The sequence below is a fragment of the Staurois parvus genome, unplaced genomic scaffold (genome assembly GCF_062004578.1).
Source record: "Staurois parvus isolate SC_StPar_1 unplaced genomic scaffold, SC_StPar_1.0 ptg000717l, whole genome shotgun sequence".
Classification (NCBI taxonomy): domain Eukaryota; kingdom Metazoa; phylum Chordata; class Amphibia; order Anura; family Ranidae; genus Staurois; species Staurois parvus.
Genome location: NW_028318513.1, coordinates 337,322 through 353,276, shown reverse-complemented (window position 1 = coordinate 353,276; position 15,955 = coordinate 337,322). Strand labels below are relative to the sequence as shown.

General features: G+C 44.2%; 1 protein-coding gene across 1 annotated transcript in view; it reads left to right on the top strand.

The window, feature by feature from the left end:
* The window catches only part of IPO9 (importin 9), an 88,778-nt gene that overhangs the window by 22,658 nt on the left and 50,165 nt on the right, over positions 1–15,955 (top strand). The window contains exons 5-7 of the mRNA XM_089653628.1: positions 2,341–2,429; positions 9,336–9,422; positions 9,545–9,664. Coding sequence (XP_089509754.1) covers positions 2,341–2,429; positions 9,336–9,422; positions 9,545–9,664 — 296 coding nt within the window. The remainder of the gene's footprint in view (positions 1–2,340; positions 2,430–9,335; positions 9,423–9,544; positions 9,665–15,955) is intronic.

The following is a 15,955-nucleotide window of genomic DNA, read 5'->3' as shown; positions in this document are numbered from 1 at the left end:
TTATTAATTTACGCTTTGACAAAACCTGGAAGCTGATTGGTTTGTGTGCAGAACTGCACCAGATCTTGCATGCTCCAGTTTTAGTAAATCAACCCCACATATACTCATCTTTATGACAGTGAGGAGAACATTTTGGAAAGAGGACAACTCTCAAGAGATGTAAAAGAGGCCACCTATGTCAGTCTGGAACAACAGTTTTTAACAAGTTGGGGGCCTTCAGCACAGTTTGTCTTCAATATAATTCTATTTTAACATCTCTGCCCTGGGGAATTGGCAATATTTCACACCTTTATAAATTTTATAAGAACTTTGAGTTCAGTAACAATCAATAAATCACTTCAAACATAAATAGGAAGATTAACGAAAACTTGATGAATTCAAAACGCATAAATAAACGAAAATGGGAAAGCAGCACTCATTCATACCCGAATACAAGGTAATAGATGGAAAACATTAATGTTGCGCTACCTATTTAAATTATATATCAATCACCAATATACAGTAATAAATTGACACACTAACATTGTAGTGAATAATCCAAAATACAATAAGCAAAATGATATAATCTGGAGTGGAAAAAAGTCCAATGAGCATGTGTGAAGTGGGAAAAAATGAAAAAACTTGTGCAGATCTGCTTTTCAAATGTGGCAAACTCAATGCACCATCACCACAGGTTAAAAGCGATAATAAAGGCTCAATTTATTAGAAATAAAAAAAGGATGGCTCCCGCTCCTGTCTCTAATCCAGTGAGGAGGCAGAGAGCCAGGAAAGCAGACGCTTTCGTGCATATCGCTGGATCGAGCTCAGGTAATTATCAGGAGGGGCTGGGGAGGAGAGCTGCATAGTGAAGGTTTTTTTACCTTCATGCATAGAATGCATGAAATTAACCACTTCAAGTCCAGAGACTTTTACCCCCTTCCTGTCCAGGCCAATTTTCAGCTTTCAGTGCCATCACACTTTGAATGACAATTGCGCGGTTATGCAACATTGTACCCATATGAATTTTTTAGCATTTTTTTGTGACAGATACAAATTTATTTTGCTGGTATTTATTCACAACTGGGATTTTTATTTTTCTTGTTCTATAAATGAAAAAGTGCAAAAATTTTGAAAAAAGTGTTTTTTTTTGCAAATCATTTTTCTTCATAAATCTTGCCCAAAATATATTCAGCTATCTTTTTAGTGAAAAAAAAATAACCCAAATTAGTTTATAACCAAAAAGTATAATTTTTCAAATTTTTTTTTACATTTTTATTTTATGTTTTTATATTATTTATCTTTTTTTTTAACATTCTGTCACCGTAGCAGTACAGTGTTGCCATTCTTGCAGCGATTGAGAAATGCTGTGTGAGCTGTGATTGGTCACAGCTTGTCACATGGTACAAGGCTGTTATGAATAGCCTTGTACCATGTGACCTCTGTGATCATTCACAGATTTCACACGTAGTAAGCAATGATGTCAGAAGTTAAGCTCCAACCAATGTTTTGCACTGTGCGCTGCCAGCACAAAGACCGCAGTGCCACTGAGAGCCCCGGGTCCCGTTCTAACAATCGGGACCCGGGACTCCTGATTCCAGGTCACATGATCGCTGTGATAGCCTCTGATTAGCTATCACAGTGATCATTCACTGTGCAGCCCTGCCCCCTTGTTTTTTTCTCTCTCTATGAATGGAGAAGAGAGATACATTGTATCTCTCAAACTCCTGGCATAGAGAGAAAAAAAAATGTTTGTAAAAAAAAAAAGATAAGGTTTAAAAAATAAAGAAAAAATACCTAGATCAAGGTTTGATCTAGTATAGTGCCAGGGTTATTGTTTGGTCAAGGTCAAAAGGTAAAAGTCAGGTAAAAAAAAAAAAATTGGTGTCAGTGTCAATGTCAGTGTGTTGTAGGTAAAAAAAAAAAAAAGACAAAAACAAAATGTGCACAATTGTTTCTGGGCTGTACTACAGGTACAAACAACAAATAACATACACATATATGGTAACGCTGTGATCGTCAAGAGCTGGAGAATTTTTTGGGTTGTTCTTTGGTGGTAGAAACAGGAAACACACAGCTAAATAAAAAAAATGATTTTTTTCTTTTACTATTTTGGACCAGTTTTTCTTTGATAAAAAAAAAAATCAGGAGATATCCATTACCATTTACCACCAAATGAAAGCCCAATTTGTCCTGAAAAAAACACGGTATAATTCACCTCAAAGTACAAAGTAGTGGTGATGATATGTACGGTTTTACTAACACATGTCAACGTTGAAAAATTGTGCTTGGGCATTTCGATTTGTTTTACCCTTAGGCGTGAAGGGGTTAAACATGCACTAATGTTGTTACTTTTTCCCCCAGAGTTCACTAGAGAAGTGACAGATACACAGATGCCCTTGGTTGCTCCTGTCATCCTGCCAGAGATGTATAAGATCTTCACTATGAGTGATGTATGTATTTTTATGTTATCACCTACTGCCAATTGAAGACAAGTTCAGTATTCATGGTGAATGTATTTGAATTAAAGGGACTCATGAAGCAAAGCACTCACGTGATTCAGTTAAAATGGAAACAGCCACTTTCTGACTGTTTCTTAACTATGCGGTTATGCAACACTGTACCCATATGAATTTTTTTGCATTTTTTGAGACCAATAAAACTTTATTTTGGTGGTATTTTTCACCACTGGGATTTTTTTTTTATTTTGCTATATAAATGACAAAGTCCAAAAATTTGGAAAAAAAGTGTTTTTCTTATAAATTTTGCAAATAAACCTTTCTTCATAAATCTTGGCCAAAATTTATTCAGTTATCTTTTTAGTAAAAAAAAAACTCAAATTAGTTTATAACCAAACATTTCTAATTTTTTAAAAAATTTTTTACATTTTTATTTTTTTTTATATATTTGGTTTTTTTTGTTTTTTTAACATACTGGCACCCTAGCAGTACAGTGTCACCATAGTGATACTACTACTTGTGGGGGGTGATGATTTATTTTTTTCATTTACACTGATTGCTTTTACATCCATAAAGGCTATAAAAACAATCATTTCTCCTTCTCTCTGGCTACATTCTTGCAGCCATTGAGAAATACTGCGTGAGCTGTGATTGGTCACAGCTTGTCACATGGTACAAGGCTGTTTTGAATAGCCTTGTACCATGTGACCTCTGTGATCACAGATTTCACACGTAAGCAATGATGTCAGAAGTGACATCTTTATATAAAACAAGCATGCAGCGCTCCTATATGATATAAAACATTCGTGACATCAAATGGTGAAGAAAAGAGAATAATATGCACTAACCAGATAGCGCTATATAAAACGCATGTAGATGATGAGATCATCTAGGTGTGAGCATCTGGACCCAGGTGTTCTGATTATGGCAACATCTATCGCAGCATTGCAGCAGGATTTCCAAATGGCAGGGGTATGATTGAAGACCACCGGAGGGAGCCAGCAACCAGGATCACTTCAGACCAGGTATCCCAAAGCATATAGTATGTTCGCCGACCACCAGGGGGAAAAAGAGCTCAGGAGAGTATCCAATAGTTTCCTTGGGGAAAATTGGCTCAAGCAAAAATGAGCCAGAGGACAAAAATATCTAAGTGCAGCATTACTTTATTTAGAATTTGCAGTAAAATGATAAAATATAACTCACATAATATGCAAAAAAGGGGCCCATTGGCCAGGCAAGAAGAGGTCCACGTGGATAGAAAGTCACTGAGGGCAGCTATCTGACATGTTTCGTGCCACGCACGTTCTCAAAGAAAGCTGGCCCCCTCAGTGACTGAACAAGTATATATATAGTAGCACATTCAAATGTAACCGGCGTTCCCGCCGTTCGCGCATGCGCAGTTCGCGCTTGCCGGTTCGCGCCCGCGGCGGCCATTTTGTTGAAGCTCAATGAGTATTGAAGCTTCTATTTACAGACATGGGAAGTGAACAGACAGAGTGTATGAATAGACACTCTACTTTCACCTCTCTCTCATGCTGAAGGCACAATATTACAGTGCTAATAGCATATAACAATGTGCATGTTTGGTAACAGGAGGCAATAAATACATCCTAAAAATGGATGATCGGGGAAATATGAGCTTATAACAGGGATCTCATACAAAGTAATCACCTGTTTGTTTAGTAAGGAGATCTATTATTTTTGCAGTTCCGTAGAACTACAGGTACCAGCTTTATCTTCCCAAACATGTATATATTCCTACAAATAGTCAATATTACACACCACAACAATGTAAAACATGATACAAAACATACTAAATTCATAATACTGGTTAAAAATGTGGACCGAGGATTATATTTGATAAAACACATGTAAGATATGGGCATAAAATAGTTAAATAATAATCATAAAATATAAAAATTCGATCTATAAGATTAATAATAATTTCATAAGAATAAATTGTGTGTACCAACCCAAATAGACCTGATGGAGTAGTGTACATCAAATTAGTGATAGAAAGTATCATATAGCAAAGAGGACCTGTCAAGACTTAGTCCTGGCCATACTCGCGTTTCGTTACTCTTCAATAATAAATACGTGATATAATAATTAACCCCCAGTAATCACCCCTAGAGGTCAAATAAAGTGTTGCACTCCATTATTACTATTCAGGATATATTGTAAAAATTAGCAATATATAACGTGACATAATAAAATATGTATTAAAACTGTATATTGTGGCTCTATGCTGGATCCTGTATAATACCCTTGTTCTCAGCTAGTGTCTATAAAGCCGTTAATATCCCATTCTATGTTGAGGCCTGATGGTGCTGAGGTTCGCAGTAGGTATATCCATTTCGTTTCTAACCTTGATACTGTTCGTCTTTTAAAAATGCCTCTCCAGTGACTGTTGACCATGTCGATTCCCATAAATTTAAGATTGTGTGGATTTTTATTGTGTACATTATGGAAATGCATAGACACAGAATGGTCTTTATATCCTTTTTTAATATTCGTTAGGTGTTCCCTAAGTCTGTCTCGTAAGCGTCTGGTGGTCCTACCGATGTATTGTTTTCCACAGCTACATTCGAGTAGGTAGACAACATGAGTACTATAGCATGTTATAACCGTTTGGACCTCATAGGTTTTCCCAGTGGCGTTTGATCTAAAACTTTTAATTGGTTTTTTGTGAATCCCATTGTGTGTGCATAGCATACAGCGATTGCAAGGATAAAAGCCTTTTCGATTTTGGTTAAAATTAAAAGAAGGTTGTCTTGGGGAGTCGACGACATTTGGTGCTAACATATTTCTCAACTGGGGGGCTTTGCGGAACGTAATTTCCGGATGTTCCGGTAAAACCTCTCCCAGTATGGGGTCATTTTTGAGTATAGGCCAGTGTTTTTTGATGATTCTGGAGACCTTCTTATACTGGACAGAAAATTGAGTGATGAAAGGACAGAATCTATTGTTATACTGTTTATCTTTGGGAATGAAGAGATTCTTTCTATCTAGCTTACCCACCTCTTCAATTTCTTTCTCTAGGATACCGCTATCGTAGCCTTTTTCCACAAACCGTAATTTGAGTATATTGGCTTGTGCGTTATAGTCCTCCAATTTATTGCAATTTCTGCGTATCCGCAGAAACTGGCCTTTCGGAATCCCATTCAGCCATCTTGGATGATGGCAGCTGTTTTTTGGAATGAAACCATTCCGATCTGTTTTTTTAAAAAAACTTTTAGTTAAAATAGTATTGTCTTCAATAAAAAGTGTTAGATCTAGAAAATTGATTTCCGAATAACTATATTCATATGTCAGCTTAATGTTAAGATTATTAAAATTTAAAGTTTTAAAAAAGTTTTTTAAGGAATATTCATCGCCCTTCCATAACAATAGAATGTCGTCAATATAGCGTCTGTAGAACACAAGGTCCGGCCAGTCTCTGGAATAGATAATTTCTTCCTCCCAGTTTGCCATAAACAGGTTAGCTAGGCTGGGGGCAAACTTTGCCCCCATAGCCACGCCCGTAATCTGCAGGTAGTATTGTTCTCCAAACCAAAAATAATTGCGCTTCATAGCGAAGTCCAGAAGTTCTAGTAAGAAGTCCTTTTGTAGCGGTGGGATATCTCGTGCTATATTTAAATATGATTTGGCCGCTAGCATTCCATCAGAATGTTTGATGTTGCTATACAATGAAGCCACATCGGCCGTTACAAGATAAGTGGGTTGTTGGATCCTGATGGTTTTCAGGTCTGTTATTACTTGTTTTGTATCTTTCAGAAAGGCCGGTGTGTTAACTACCAATGGCTGCAGGAAAAAATCTATATATTGTCCTATTCGTGAGGTCAATGAGCCTATGCCACTTATTATAGGTCTACCTGGGGGTTTAACTGGGTTCTTGTGTATTTTTGGTAAACTGTAAAAAAACGGTAGCCTCGGTGCTATAGGGCACAGGTAATCCTTCTCCTTTTTATTCAAAATTCCCGTTTCATGCCCTCTTTTTAAAAGACTTTTGAGCTCCTTTTTATAGGGTATGAGGGGGTTACCTTGTAATATTTTGTAAGTAGTATCATCATTCAGGATATCATATGCCTGCGTGAGATAATCTTTTTTATCCAGAATAACCACTCCTCCACCCTTGTCTGCTGATCGAATCACTAGATCTTTCTCCTTTAGTAAATCCTCTCTCATTTTTTCAGTTTCTTTAAGGCCTTTCATATTCCAATTCTTTATTTTTAAATGATCTAGGTCTTTAAGGACCATGTTTTTTTCCTGAATAGTAATAATGGAGTGCAACACTTTATTTGACCTCTAGGGGTGATTACTGGGGGTTAATTATTATATCACGTATTTATTATTGAAGAGTAACGAAACGCGAGTATGGCCAGGACTAAGTCTTGACAGGTCCTCTTTGCTATATGATACTTTCTATCACTAATTTGATGTACACTACTCCATCAGGTCTATTTGGGTTGGTACACACAATTTATTCTTATGAAATTATTATTAATCTTATAGATCGAATTTTTATATTTTATGATTATTATTTAACTATTTTATGCCCATATCTTACATGTGTTTTATCAAATATAATCCTCGGTCCACATTTTTAACCAGTATTATGAATTTAGTATGTTTTGTATCATGTTTTACATTGTTGTGGTGTGTAATATTGACTATTTGTAGGAATATATACATGTTTGGGAAGATAAAGCTGGTACCTGTAGTTCTACGGAACTGCAAAAATAATAGATCTCCTTACTAAACAAACAGGTGATTACTTTGTATGAGATCCCTGTTATAAGCTCATATTTCCCCAATCATCCATTTTTAGGATGTATTTATTGCCTCCTGTTACCAAACATGCACATTGCTATAGGCTATTAGCACTGTAATATTGTGCCTTCAGCATGAGAGAGAGGTGAAAGTAGAGTGTCTATTCATACACTCTGTCTGTTCACTTCCCATGTCTGTAAATAGAAGCTTCAATACTCATTGAGCTTCAACAAAATGGCCGCCGCAGGCGCGAACTGCGCATGCGCGAACCGGCAAGCGCGAACTGCGCATGCGCGAACGGCGGGAACGCCGGTTACATTTGAATGTGCTACTATATATATACTTGTTCAGTCACTGAGGGGGCCAGCTTTCTTTGAGAACGTGCGTGGCACGAAACATGTCAGATAGCTGCCCTCAGTGACTTTCTATCCACGTGGACCTCTTCTTGCCTGGCCAATGGGCCCCTTTTTTGCATATTATGTGAGTTATATTTTATCATTTTACTGCAAATTCTAAATAAAGTAATGCTGCACTTAGATATTTTTGTCCTCTGGCTCATTTTTGCTTGAGCCAATTTTCCCAAAGGAAACTATTGGATACTCTCCTGAGCTCTTTTTCCCCCTGGTGGTCGGCGAACATACTATATGCTTTGGGATACCTGGTCTGAAGTGATCCTGTTTGCTGGCTCCCTCCGGTGGTCTTCAATCATACCCCTGCCATTTGGAAATCCTGCTGCAATGCTGCGATAGATGTTGCCATAATCAGAACACCTGGGTCCAGATGCTCACACCTAGATGATCTCATCATCTACATGCGTTTTATATAGCGCTATCTGGTTAGTGCATATTATTCTCTTTTCTTCACCATTTGATGTCACGAATATATTGAAGTTTGCTACAAACAGACTGTCACTCATCCTCATGTTTGAACTTGGGAAATCCACTCATGAACTTATCCATGCTTGGCGATATATAGCCATGTGCGTTATGCACCATTTTGCACATATATAAGCATATTTCTCAAATTCGAAGTAATATACATGCGTTTGGTATTTTGTTTGTTTTATATCATATAGGAGCGCTGCATGCTTGTTTTATATATTGATGTCATCCTAAGAGGTTTTTTGAGGTTTTACCCTTTTATGCCAAGCTGCTCCACTATATAGATCTAGCGCTCGTTTTTCTTAGATATGTGTTAGAAGTGACATCTTGCTTACTACTATTCATTTGATAACTGATTGGCAAATCAGTGATCACATGATCGGGACCTCACACAGAGGTCCCGTACAACTATCAGGGGGCACCGGATCGCAGTGCTGCGTGATCCCAGGGAGCGCACACAAGCAGGGAAGTGGGGAGGACGTTTATAAACGGCCACCTGCCTCTGCACTGCTTGGTTAGAAAGTGGTTAAGAAAATAAGTCCTGCTAGATCACTTCAGGTTGACCCCTTTTGGAGGTATAGCTATGTAAAACATAAATAATAGGTGCCTATACTCATAAAATACAGTAATATACTGTCTCACCATGCTCTGCACATGCTCAGTTGTTTTTTATTTTTTTTCAGCACTGTGCCTATAATGCAGAGGCTGATCTGCTAACAGCCTAGAGATTTACTGCTGCTCAAGGGCTCTGGGCTTCAGCAAAATGGCAGCTTTCAGCAAGAGGCAATTTTCAGCATACGCTAATTGTGGTAGCCTACTTATTCATACAGAATGTACATTCCTTGCTAAAGAACACATTTTTTTATCAAGTTATGGGTAATGTCCCACTTTAAGTGCAAAGCAGATAACCTATTTTAAGTGTAGACTTGTTATTGTACAGAGCTGTTAGGGTTAGGCCTCATATTCTCTCCCCTCCCTCAGCTGACTTGGAAGTCAGTTTTTTTAGGCCCACCTTCTTATAGGTATGTAAAGTTTTAGGTTTTTCCGGAAGGTTACCTGTTTAGTCACACTTCATAGTAATGGTTTAAATAATCCTTTCCTGACAAAAATGTGGCGGCTGACCCCCAACAGCTAAAAGCATATTTTAGGTTAGAGAAGGAAAGTAAAGCTACTTTTAAACTTGGATCCAATGCTTGTGATATCAAATGTACTGTGCAGCTTTGTTTCTCAAGCCCTAATATTACAGGTTTATAGCATTCGAACTCGAGCCCGAGCTGTTGAGATCTTCACTACGTGCGCACATATGATCTGTACTATGGAAGAACTGGAAAAGGTTAGAAATATTTTAAATTGCAAACATATTTTATTTAACAAGGTTTGTGTATGATTATCTAAAACAAAATAATTATTATTATATTTTTTTATTTTCTTCCCTACCATATATTCTATTTGCAGGGTGTTGCGCATGCTTTGATCTTTCCTGTAGTGCAGCAGTTTACAGAGGCATTTGTGCAGGCTCTGCAATTGCCTGATGGTCCTACCTCTGACAGCGGCTTAAAGATGGAAGTATTAAAGGTATGATTTACTGTGATGTATTGGGATACTTCTGAGGTATCTATACAGTAGAGAAAAAGGGAGTTTGACAGCAGTATTTGCAATATGAAAATGTCAAATGCCCTGAAAACATTTTCTTATATTGTTCTTTGGGACAGAGCATGACCGTTGGGCGTATGCTCTTGCCTGTTGGTGGTTAGCCACTACAAAAAAACTCCTGGGATGGACTTTTCCAATGGCTCTTCAGTTTTTGAATGTTTTTTTCTGGGAGATGGGTGTTTGTAGAACTCACATTGCTTCTTTTAATGCATTTTTAATTTTGTTTTTTAAATCATAAGATAACCTGGTGTCATCTTGCCTTTTGGCATTTCTGTATTCAAACCAGAAAAAAGGATCTTGCTTTAACAGCATGTTATCCCATCCTCTTTATTCCCCCTACTAGTCATTTTATGTTTTGGTTGGTCTCACCGACCCCAAGGACGACTTGGAAGAGAAAGGACAGGAACTCAACTTTTATAGGAAAATTTATAATTTGCATATAACTTATATGTAGTATATACCTCTGAATATTGTTTACACATGTGTGTTTCACTGAGAGTCGCTGAAATCTGTCATTGTTTAAAGTGATTGTAAACCCTTACATATACCCAGTGAAGTGACTGGCCTCAGATGATAAACAGGTGAAAAAAAATCCTCATACATGACATGCACCTGTCTATCTGCAGTCTTCTCTTCTCTACAACCATTCAAAGTGTAAAATATATAAAGCTTGTCTGAGAGTTCTGAAAAAGGGGGCTGTGAGCTGAAATTACACACTGCAGAGCTCAGTGAGGAGAGTTCTGAGAGCTGATTAGAGGGAAGAGACAGTTCTGAGAGCTGATTAGAGGGAAGAGAGACACCCCCCTCCACACAGCTCACGGGAACAGAGCTGAGGCTGTCTTATCTGTTGCAGGTCCATTCCCTGTCACCATTTTTCTCAGTTTCAGGAAAACTTGTCAGAAGTGATTCATGCTGATAGCAGAGGGATGAGGCTGCAGAAAGAAATGACACTGTCAATCACCGTTTTCTGCTCTTCCCCTTCAGCACTCACCAAAGTGCCAGACTGGGGAGGAAGCGGGAGCTGCTGACCCAGGCTATTAGTGGTGAACTGAGAAGCTAAGCCATCTGCCGATCAGGCATCTGGGTGGATCCTGCCAATATGGTCAAAATCCTTCCAGAGGCTGGAATGGCTCAGTGCCATCAGCCAACAGCTGCCTCTAGCTTGCTGTTCACTGACTGTGGGTCACAGGAGAGCACAAGTAAGTGCACAACTGTGACCCACAGGAGAATTATGGCCTAAAAAGCTTTGATTTTACTTCTCTTTTAAGTCAGTTTGTACATACTAAGGCTACATTTAGATACATTGTCACCTTGGCCTTTCAAGACACATTGCTAGTGTTGTAAATTACCAAGCACCGTCATGTGACCAGGAGAACGTCTCCCCTTGTTGTCCAACATTGGATGTGATGGAGTCACTAGTGGCTAAAGAACACTGCCAAGGCTACTATTGAGGAACCAGTGCTTTTACAAACAATCTGCTTCTTTGCCCTTAGTGAGCAAAGTGATAGTGTGACTCACACTTTCTCACTCTTTCATCATTATATTGTGATACACGGAGACTAAAGAATCTATTTGCCAGTTGTTGCACTAATATCTCACATTTAGGAATGGTAGCAATGCAGGGCAATGTTATTATAATGGAGGATTTCAACTACCCAGATATTGACTGGGCAGAAGGCACTGCTTGCTTATCTAAGACTATTTTATGTGTCAATTGGTGGACACACTCTACTAGAAAGAACGCATTGCTAGGTGTACCTATTACATATAACACAGATCTGGTCACAGAGGTGGAAATGGGGGACAGCTTGGGTAGCAGCGATCACAGGGTAATCACATTCAAAGTAAGCCATGGTAAATGGAGGCATGAGGGTAGTACGAAAAATGGCCTTTAAGAAGGGATCATTGTCAGCATTTTAACACTACAAGGAATGCAATAAGAAGTGTAAGAACACAATTAGGGGGGCTAAAATAGACCACAAGAGACACACAGCAGAGGAGAGTACAATAAATTCCAAGAATTTTTTTCTTTATATATTAACAGTAAGAACATAAGGTCAGAGCCAGGACCCGATGATTGACATCTCTAGCCGCCAATAGCAGCGCGGGCGTGCGCGCCCCCTACCCAGAAATACAAATCACATGTATATATACACGTGATTTTGCGCAGCCCTGCCACCCTGTAGCAGTACCTCTGCTATTGGGCAGAGGGCAAGTGGTTAAAAGGGTGATTTAATTGGTTTATAAACTAAGCAGGGCAATAACTTCTCAGCAGGATATAGAACCCTTACAAGCAGATCTCAAAATCTCAGAAAAATGAGGTTTAATGTTGAAATATTTAAAGTACTGCATTTGGGGACCAAGAATATGAATGCATATTACTCACTAGGAGCAGAGCCATTGGGGGATTCAAGGATGGAAAAAGATCTGGGGGTCTTTGTAGATCACAGGCTCAGCAATGGCATGCAATGCAAGCTACAGCAAGCAAAGCTAGCAGAATATTAGAATGCATAAAAAGGGGGATTTACTCAAAAGAAAACTGTAATTCAACCAGCTTACAAAATTCTAGTTCAGCCTCATATTGAATATGCTGTCCAGTTTTGGTCACAAGTCCTTAGGAAAGATGTGCAGGAACTGGAGAGAGTCCAGATAAAGGCAGCAAAGCTAAAAAAAAAAAAAAAAAAAAAAAAGAGACTGGATGACTTCAGTTATGAGGAACGACTACAAACATTAAACGTATTCTCTCTAGAGAAGAGATATGATAGCGATATAAAAGTACCTCAATGGGTGATCCCAGCATTGGTAGAAAACTATTCTGCTGCAGGAAGCTTAAGAAGACACATGGCCACTCCATGAAATTTGGAGGGAAAGCTGTAACACACACTCACACTCTATCTCTACCCCCCCTCTCTCTCCCCTCTACCCCCCCTCTCTCTCCCCTCTACCCCCCCTCTCTCTCCCCTCTACCCCCCCTCTCTCTCCCCTCTTACCCCCCTCTCTCTCCCCTCTACCCCCCTCTCTCTCCCCTCTACCCCCCCTCTCTCCCTCTACCCCCCTCTCTCTCCTATCCCCCCTCTCTCTCCTACCCCCCTCTCTCTCCTACCCCCCTCTCTCTCCTATCCCCCTCTCTCTCCTATCCCCCTCTCTCTCCTATCCCCCTCTCTCTCCTATCCCCTTCTCTCTGTCCCACCCCCCCCTCTCTGTCCCACCCCCCCTCTCTCTCCCACCCCCCCTCTCTCTCCCACCCCCCCTCTCTCTCCCACCCCCCCTCTCTCTCCCACCCCCCCTCTCTCTCCCACCCCCCCTCTCTCTCCCCCCCCTCTCTCTCCCCCCCTCTCTCTCCCCCCCCCTCTCTCTCCCCCCCCTCTCTCCCACCCCCCCTCTCTCTCCCCTATCCCCCCCTCTCTCTCCCCTATCCCCCCCCTCTCTCTCCCCTATCCCCCCCCTCTCTCTCCCCTATCCCCCCCCTCTCTCCCCTATCCCCCCCCTCTCTCCCCTATCCCCCCCTCCTCTCCCTATCCCCCCCTCTCTCTCCCCTATCCCTCCCTCTCTCTCCCCTATCCCACCCTCTCTCTCCCCTATCCCACCCTCTCTCTCCCCTATCCCACCATCTCTCTCCCCTATCCCACCATCTCTCTCCCCTATCCCACCATCTCTCTCCCCTATCCCCCCATCTCTCTCTCCTACCCCCCCCCTCTCTCCTACCCCCCCTCTCCATCCCCCCCTCTCCATCCCCCCTCTCCACCCCCCCTCTCTCTCCCCCCTCTCTTCCCCCTCTCTCTCTTTCTTCCCTCTCTCCCCCTTTCTTCCCTATCTTCCCCCCCTCTCTCTTTCTTCCCCCTCTCTCTTTCTTCCCCCTCTCTCTTTCTTCCCCCTCTCTCTTTCTTCCCCCTCTCTCTTTCTTCCCCCTCTCTCTCTTTCTTCCCTCTCTCCCCCTTTCTTCCCTATCTCCCCCCCTCTCTCTTTCTTCCCCCTCCCCCCCCCCCTCTCCTCTCTCTCCCTCCTCTTCTCTCTCTCCCTCCTCTTCTCTCTCTCCCTCCTCCCCCCCTCTTCTCTCTCTCCCCTCCTTCTCTCTCTCTCTCCTTCTCTCTCTCTCTCCCTCTTCTCTCTCTCTCTCCCTCTTCTTCTCTCTCTCCCTCTTCTCTCTCTCCCTCTTCTCTCCCCCCCTCCTCTCCCCCCCTCCTCTCTCCCCCTCTCCCCCTCCTCTCTCCCTCTCTCCCCCTCTCCCCCTCTCCCCCTCCTCTCCCCCTCTCCCCCTCCTCTCCCCCTCCTCTCTCCCCCCCTCTCCCCCTCCTCTCCCCCTCCTCTCTCCCCCTCTCTCCCCCTCTCCCCCTCCTCTCTCCCCCTCCTCTCTCCCCCCTCCCCCCTCCTCTCTCCCCCCTTCTCCCCCTCTCCCCCTTCTCCCCCCTCTCTCCCTCTCCCCCCTCTCTCCCTTCTCCCCCCTCTCCCCCCTCTCTCCCCCTCTCTCTCCCCTCTCTCTCCCTTCTCTCCCCCCCCCTCTCTCCCTTCTCTCCCCCCTCTCTCCCTTCTCTCCCCCCTCTCTCTCCCCCCTCCTCTCTCCCCCCCTCCTCTCTCCCCCTCCTCTCTCCCCCCTCTTCTCTCCTCTCTCTCTCTCCCCCCTCCTCTCTCCCCCCTCCTCTCTCCCCCCTCCTCTCTCCCCCTCTTCTCTCCTCTCTCTCTCTCCCTCTTCTCTCTCTCCCCCCTCTCTCCCCCCCTCTTCTCTCCCCCCTCTTCTCCCCCCCCTCTTCTCTCCCCCCCTCTTCTCTCCCCCCCTCTTCTCTCCCCCCTCTTCTCTCCTCTGTCCTCTTCTCTCCTCTGTCCCTCTTCTCTCCTCTGTCCCTCTTCTCTCTCCCCCCCCCCTCCCCCTCCTCTCCCCCCCTCCCCTCCTCTCCCCCCCCCCCCTCCCCCTCCTCTCCCCCTCCTCTCCCCCCCCTCCCCCTCCTCTCCCCCCCCCTCCCCCTCCTCTCTCTCTCTCCCCCTCTCCCCCTCCTCTCTCTCCCCCCTCTCCCCCCCCTCTCCCCCTCCTCTCCCCCCCCCTCCTCTCTCTCCCCCTCTCCCCCTCCTCTCCCCTTCTCTCCCCCCTCTCCCCTCCTCTCCCCCCTCTCCCCCTCCCTCCCCCTCTCCCCCTCCTCTCCCCCTCTCCCCTTCTCTCCCCCCTCTCCCCCTCCTCTCCCCTTCTCTCCCCCCTCTCTCTTTCCCCTCTCTCTTTCTTCCCTCTCCCCTCTTTCCCCCCTCTCCCTCTCCCCCTCTTTCCCCCCTCTCCCTCTCCCCCTCCCCCTCTCCCCCTCCCCCTCTTTTCTCTCTCTCTCTCCCTCTCTCCCCTCCTCTCCCCCCCTCTCCCCCCTCTCCCCCCCCCCTCCCCCCCTCTCCCCCTCTCTCCCCCCTCTCCCCCTCTCTCCCCCCCTCTCCCCCTCTCTCCCCCCCCTCCCCCTCTCTCCCCCCCCCCTCTCTCACATCAGGAGACACATGGCCACTCCATGAAATTTGGAGGGGAAGCTGTTTAACTTACAGACACAGACTCTCCCCCCCCCCTTCTCTCTCTATCCCCCCTTCTCTCTCTATCTCCCCTTTCTCTATCCCCCCTCTCTCTCCCCCCTCTTTCTCCCTCCCTCTCCCCCTTTACCCCCTCCTTCTCTGTCTCTCTCCCCTCCTCTCTCTCTCTCTCCTCCTCTCTCCCCTCTCCTTCTTCTCTCCCTTCCTCCTTCTCACCCCCCCCTTCTCTCTCTCTCTCCTCTCTCCCCCTCCTCTCTCTCCCACCCTCCTCTCTCTCCCCCCCCCTTCTCTCTCGCCCCCTTCTCTCTCTCCCCTCCCCCTTCTCTCTCCCCCCCCTCCCCCCTTCTCTCTCCCCCCCTCCCCCCTTCTCTCTCCCCCCCCTCCCCCCTTCTCTCTCCCCCCCTCCCCCCTTCTCTCTCCCCCTTCTCTCTCCCCCTCCCCCTTCTCTCTCCCCCTCCCCCCTTCTCTCCCCCCTTCTCTCTCCCCCCCTTCTCTCTCCCCCCTTCTCTCTCCCCCCTTCTCTCTCCCCCCTTCCTCTCCCCCTTCTCTCTCCCCCCTTCCCTCCCCCCCCTTCTCTCTCCCCCTTCTCCCCCTCCCCCCGCCCCCTCTCTCTCCCCCCTTCTCTCTCTCTCCCCCCCTTCTCTCTCCCCCCCCTTCCCCTTCTCTCTCCCCCCCCCTCTCTCCCCCTCTTCCCCCCTCTTTCTCTCTCTCTCTCCCTCC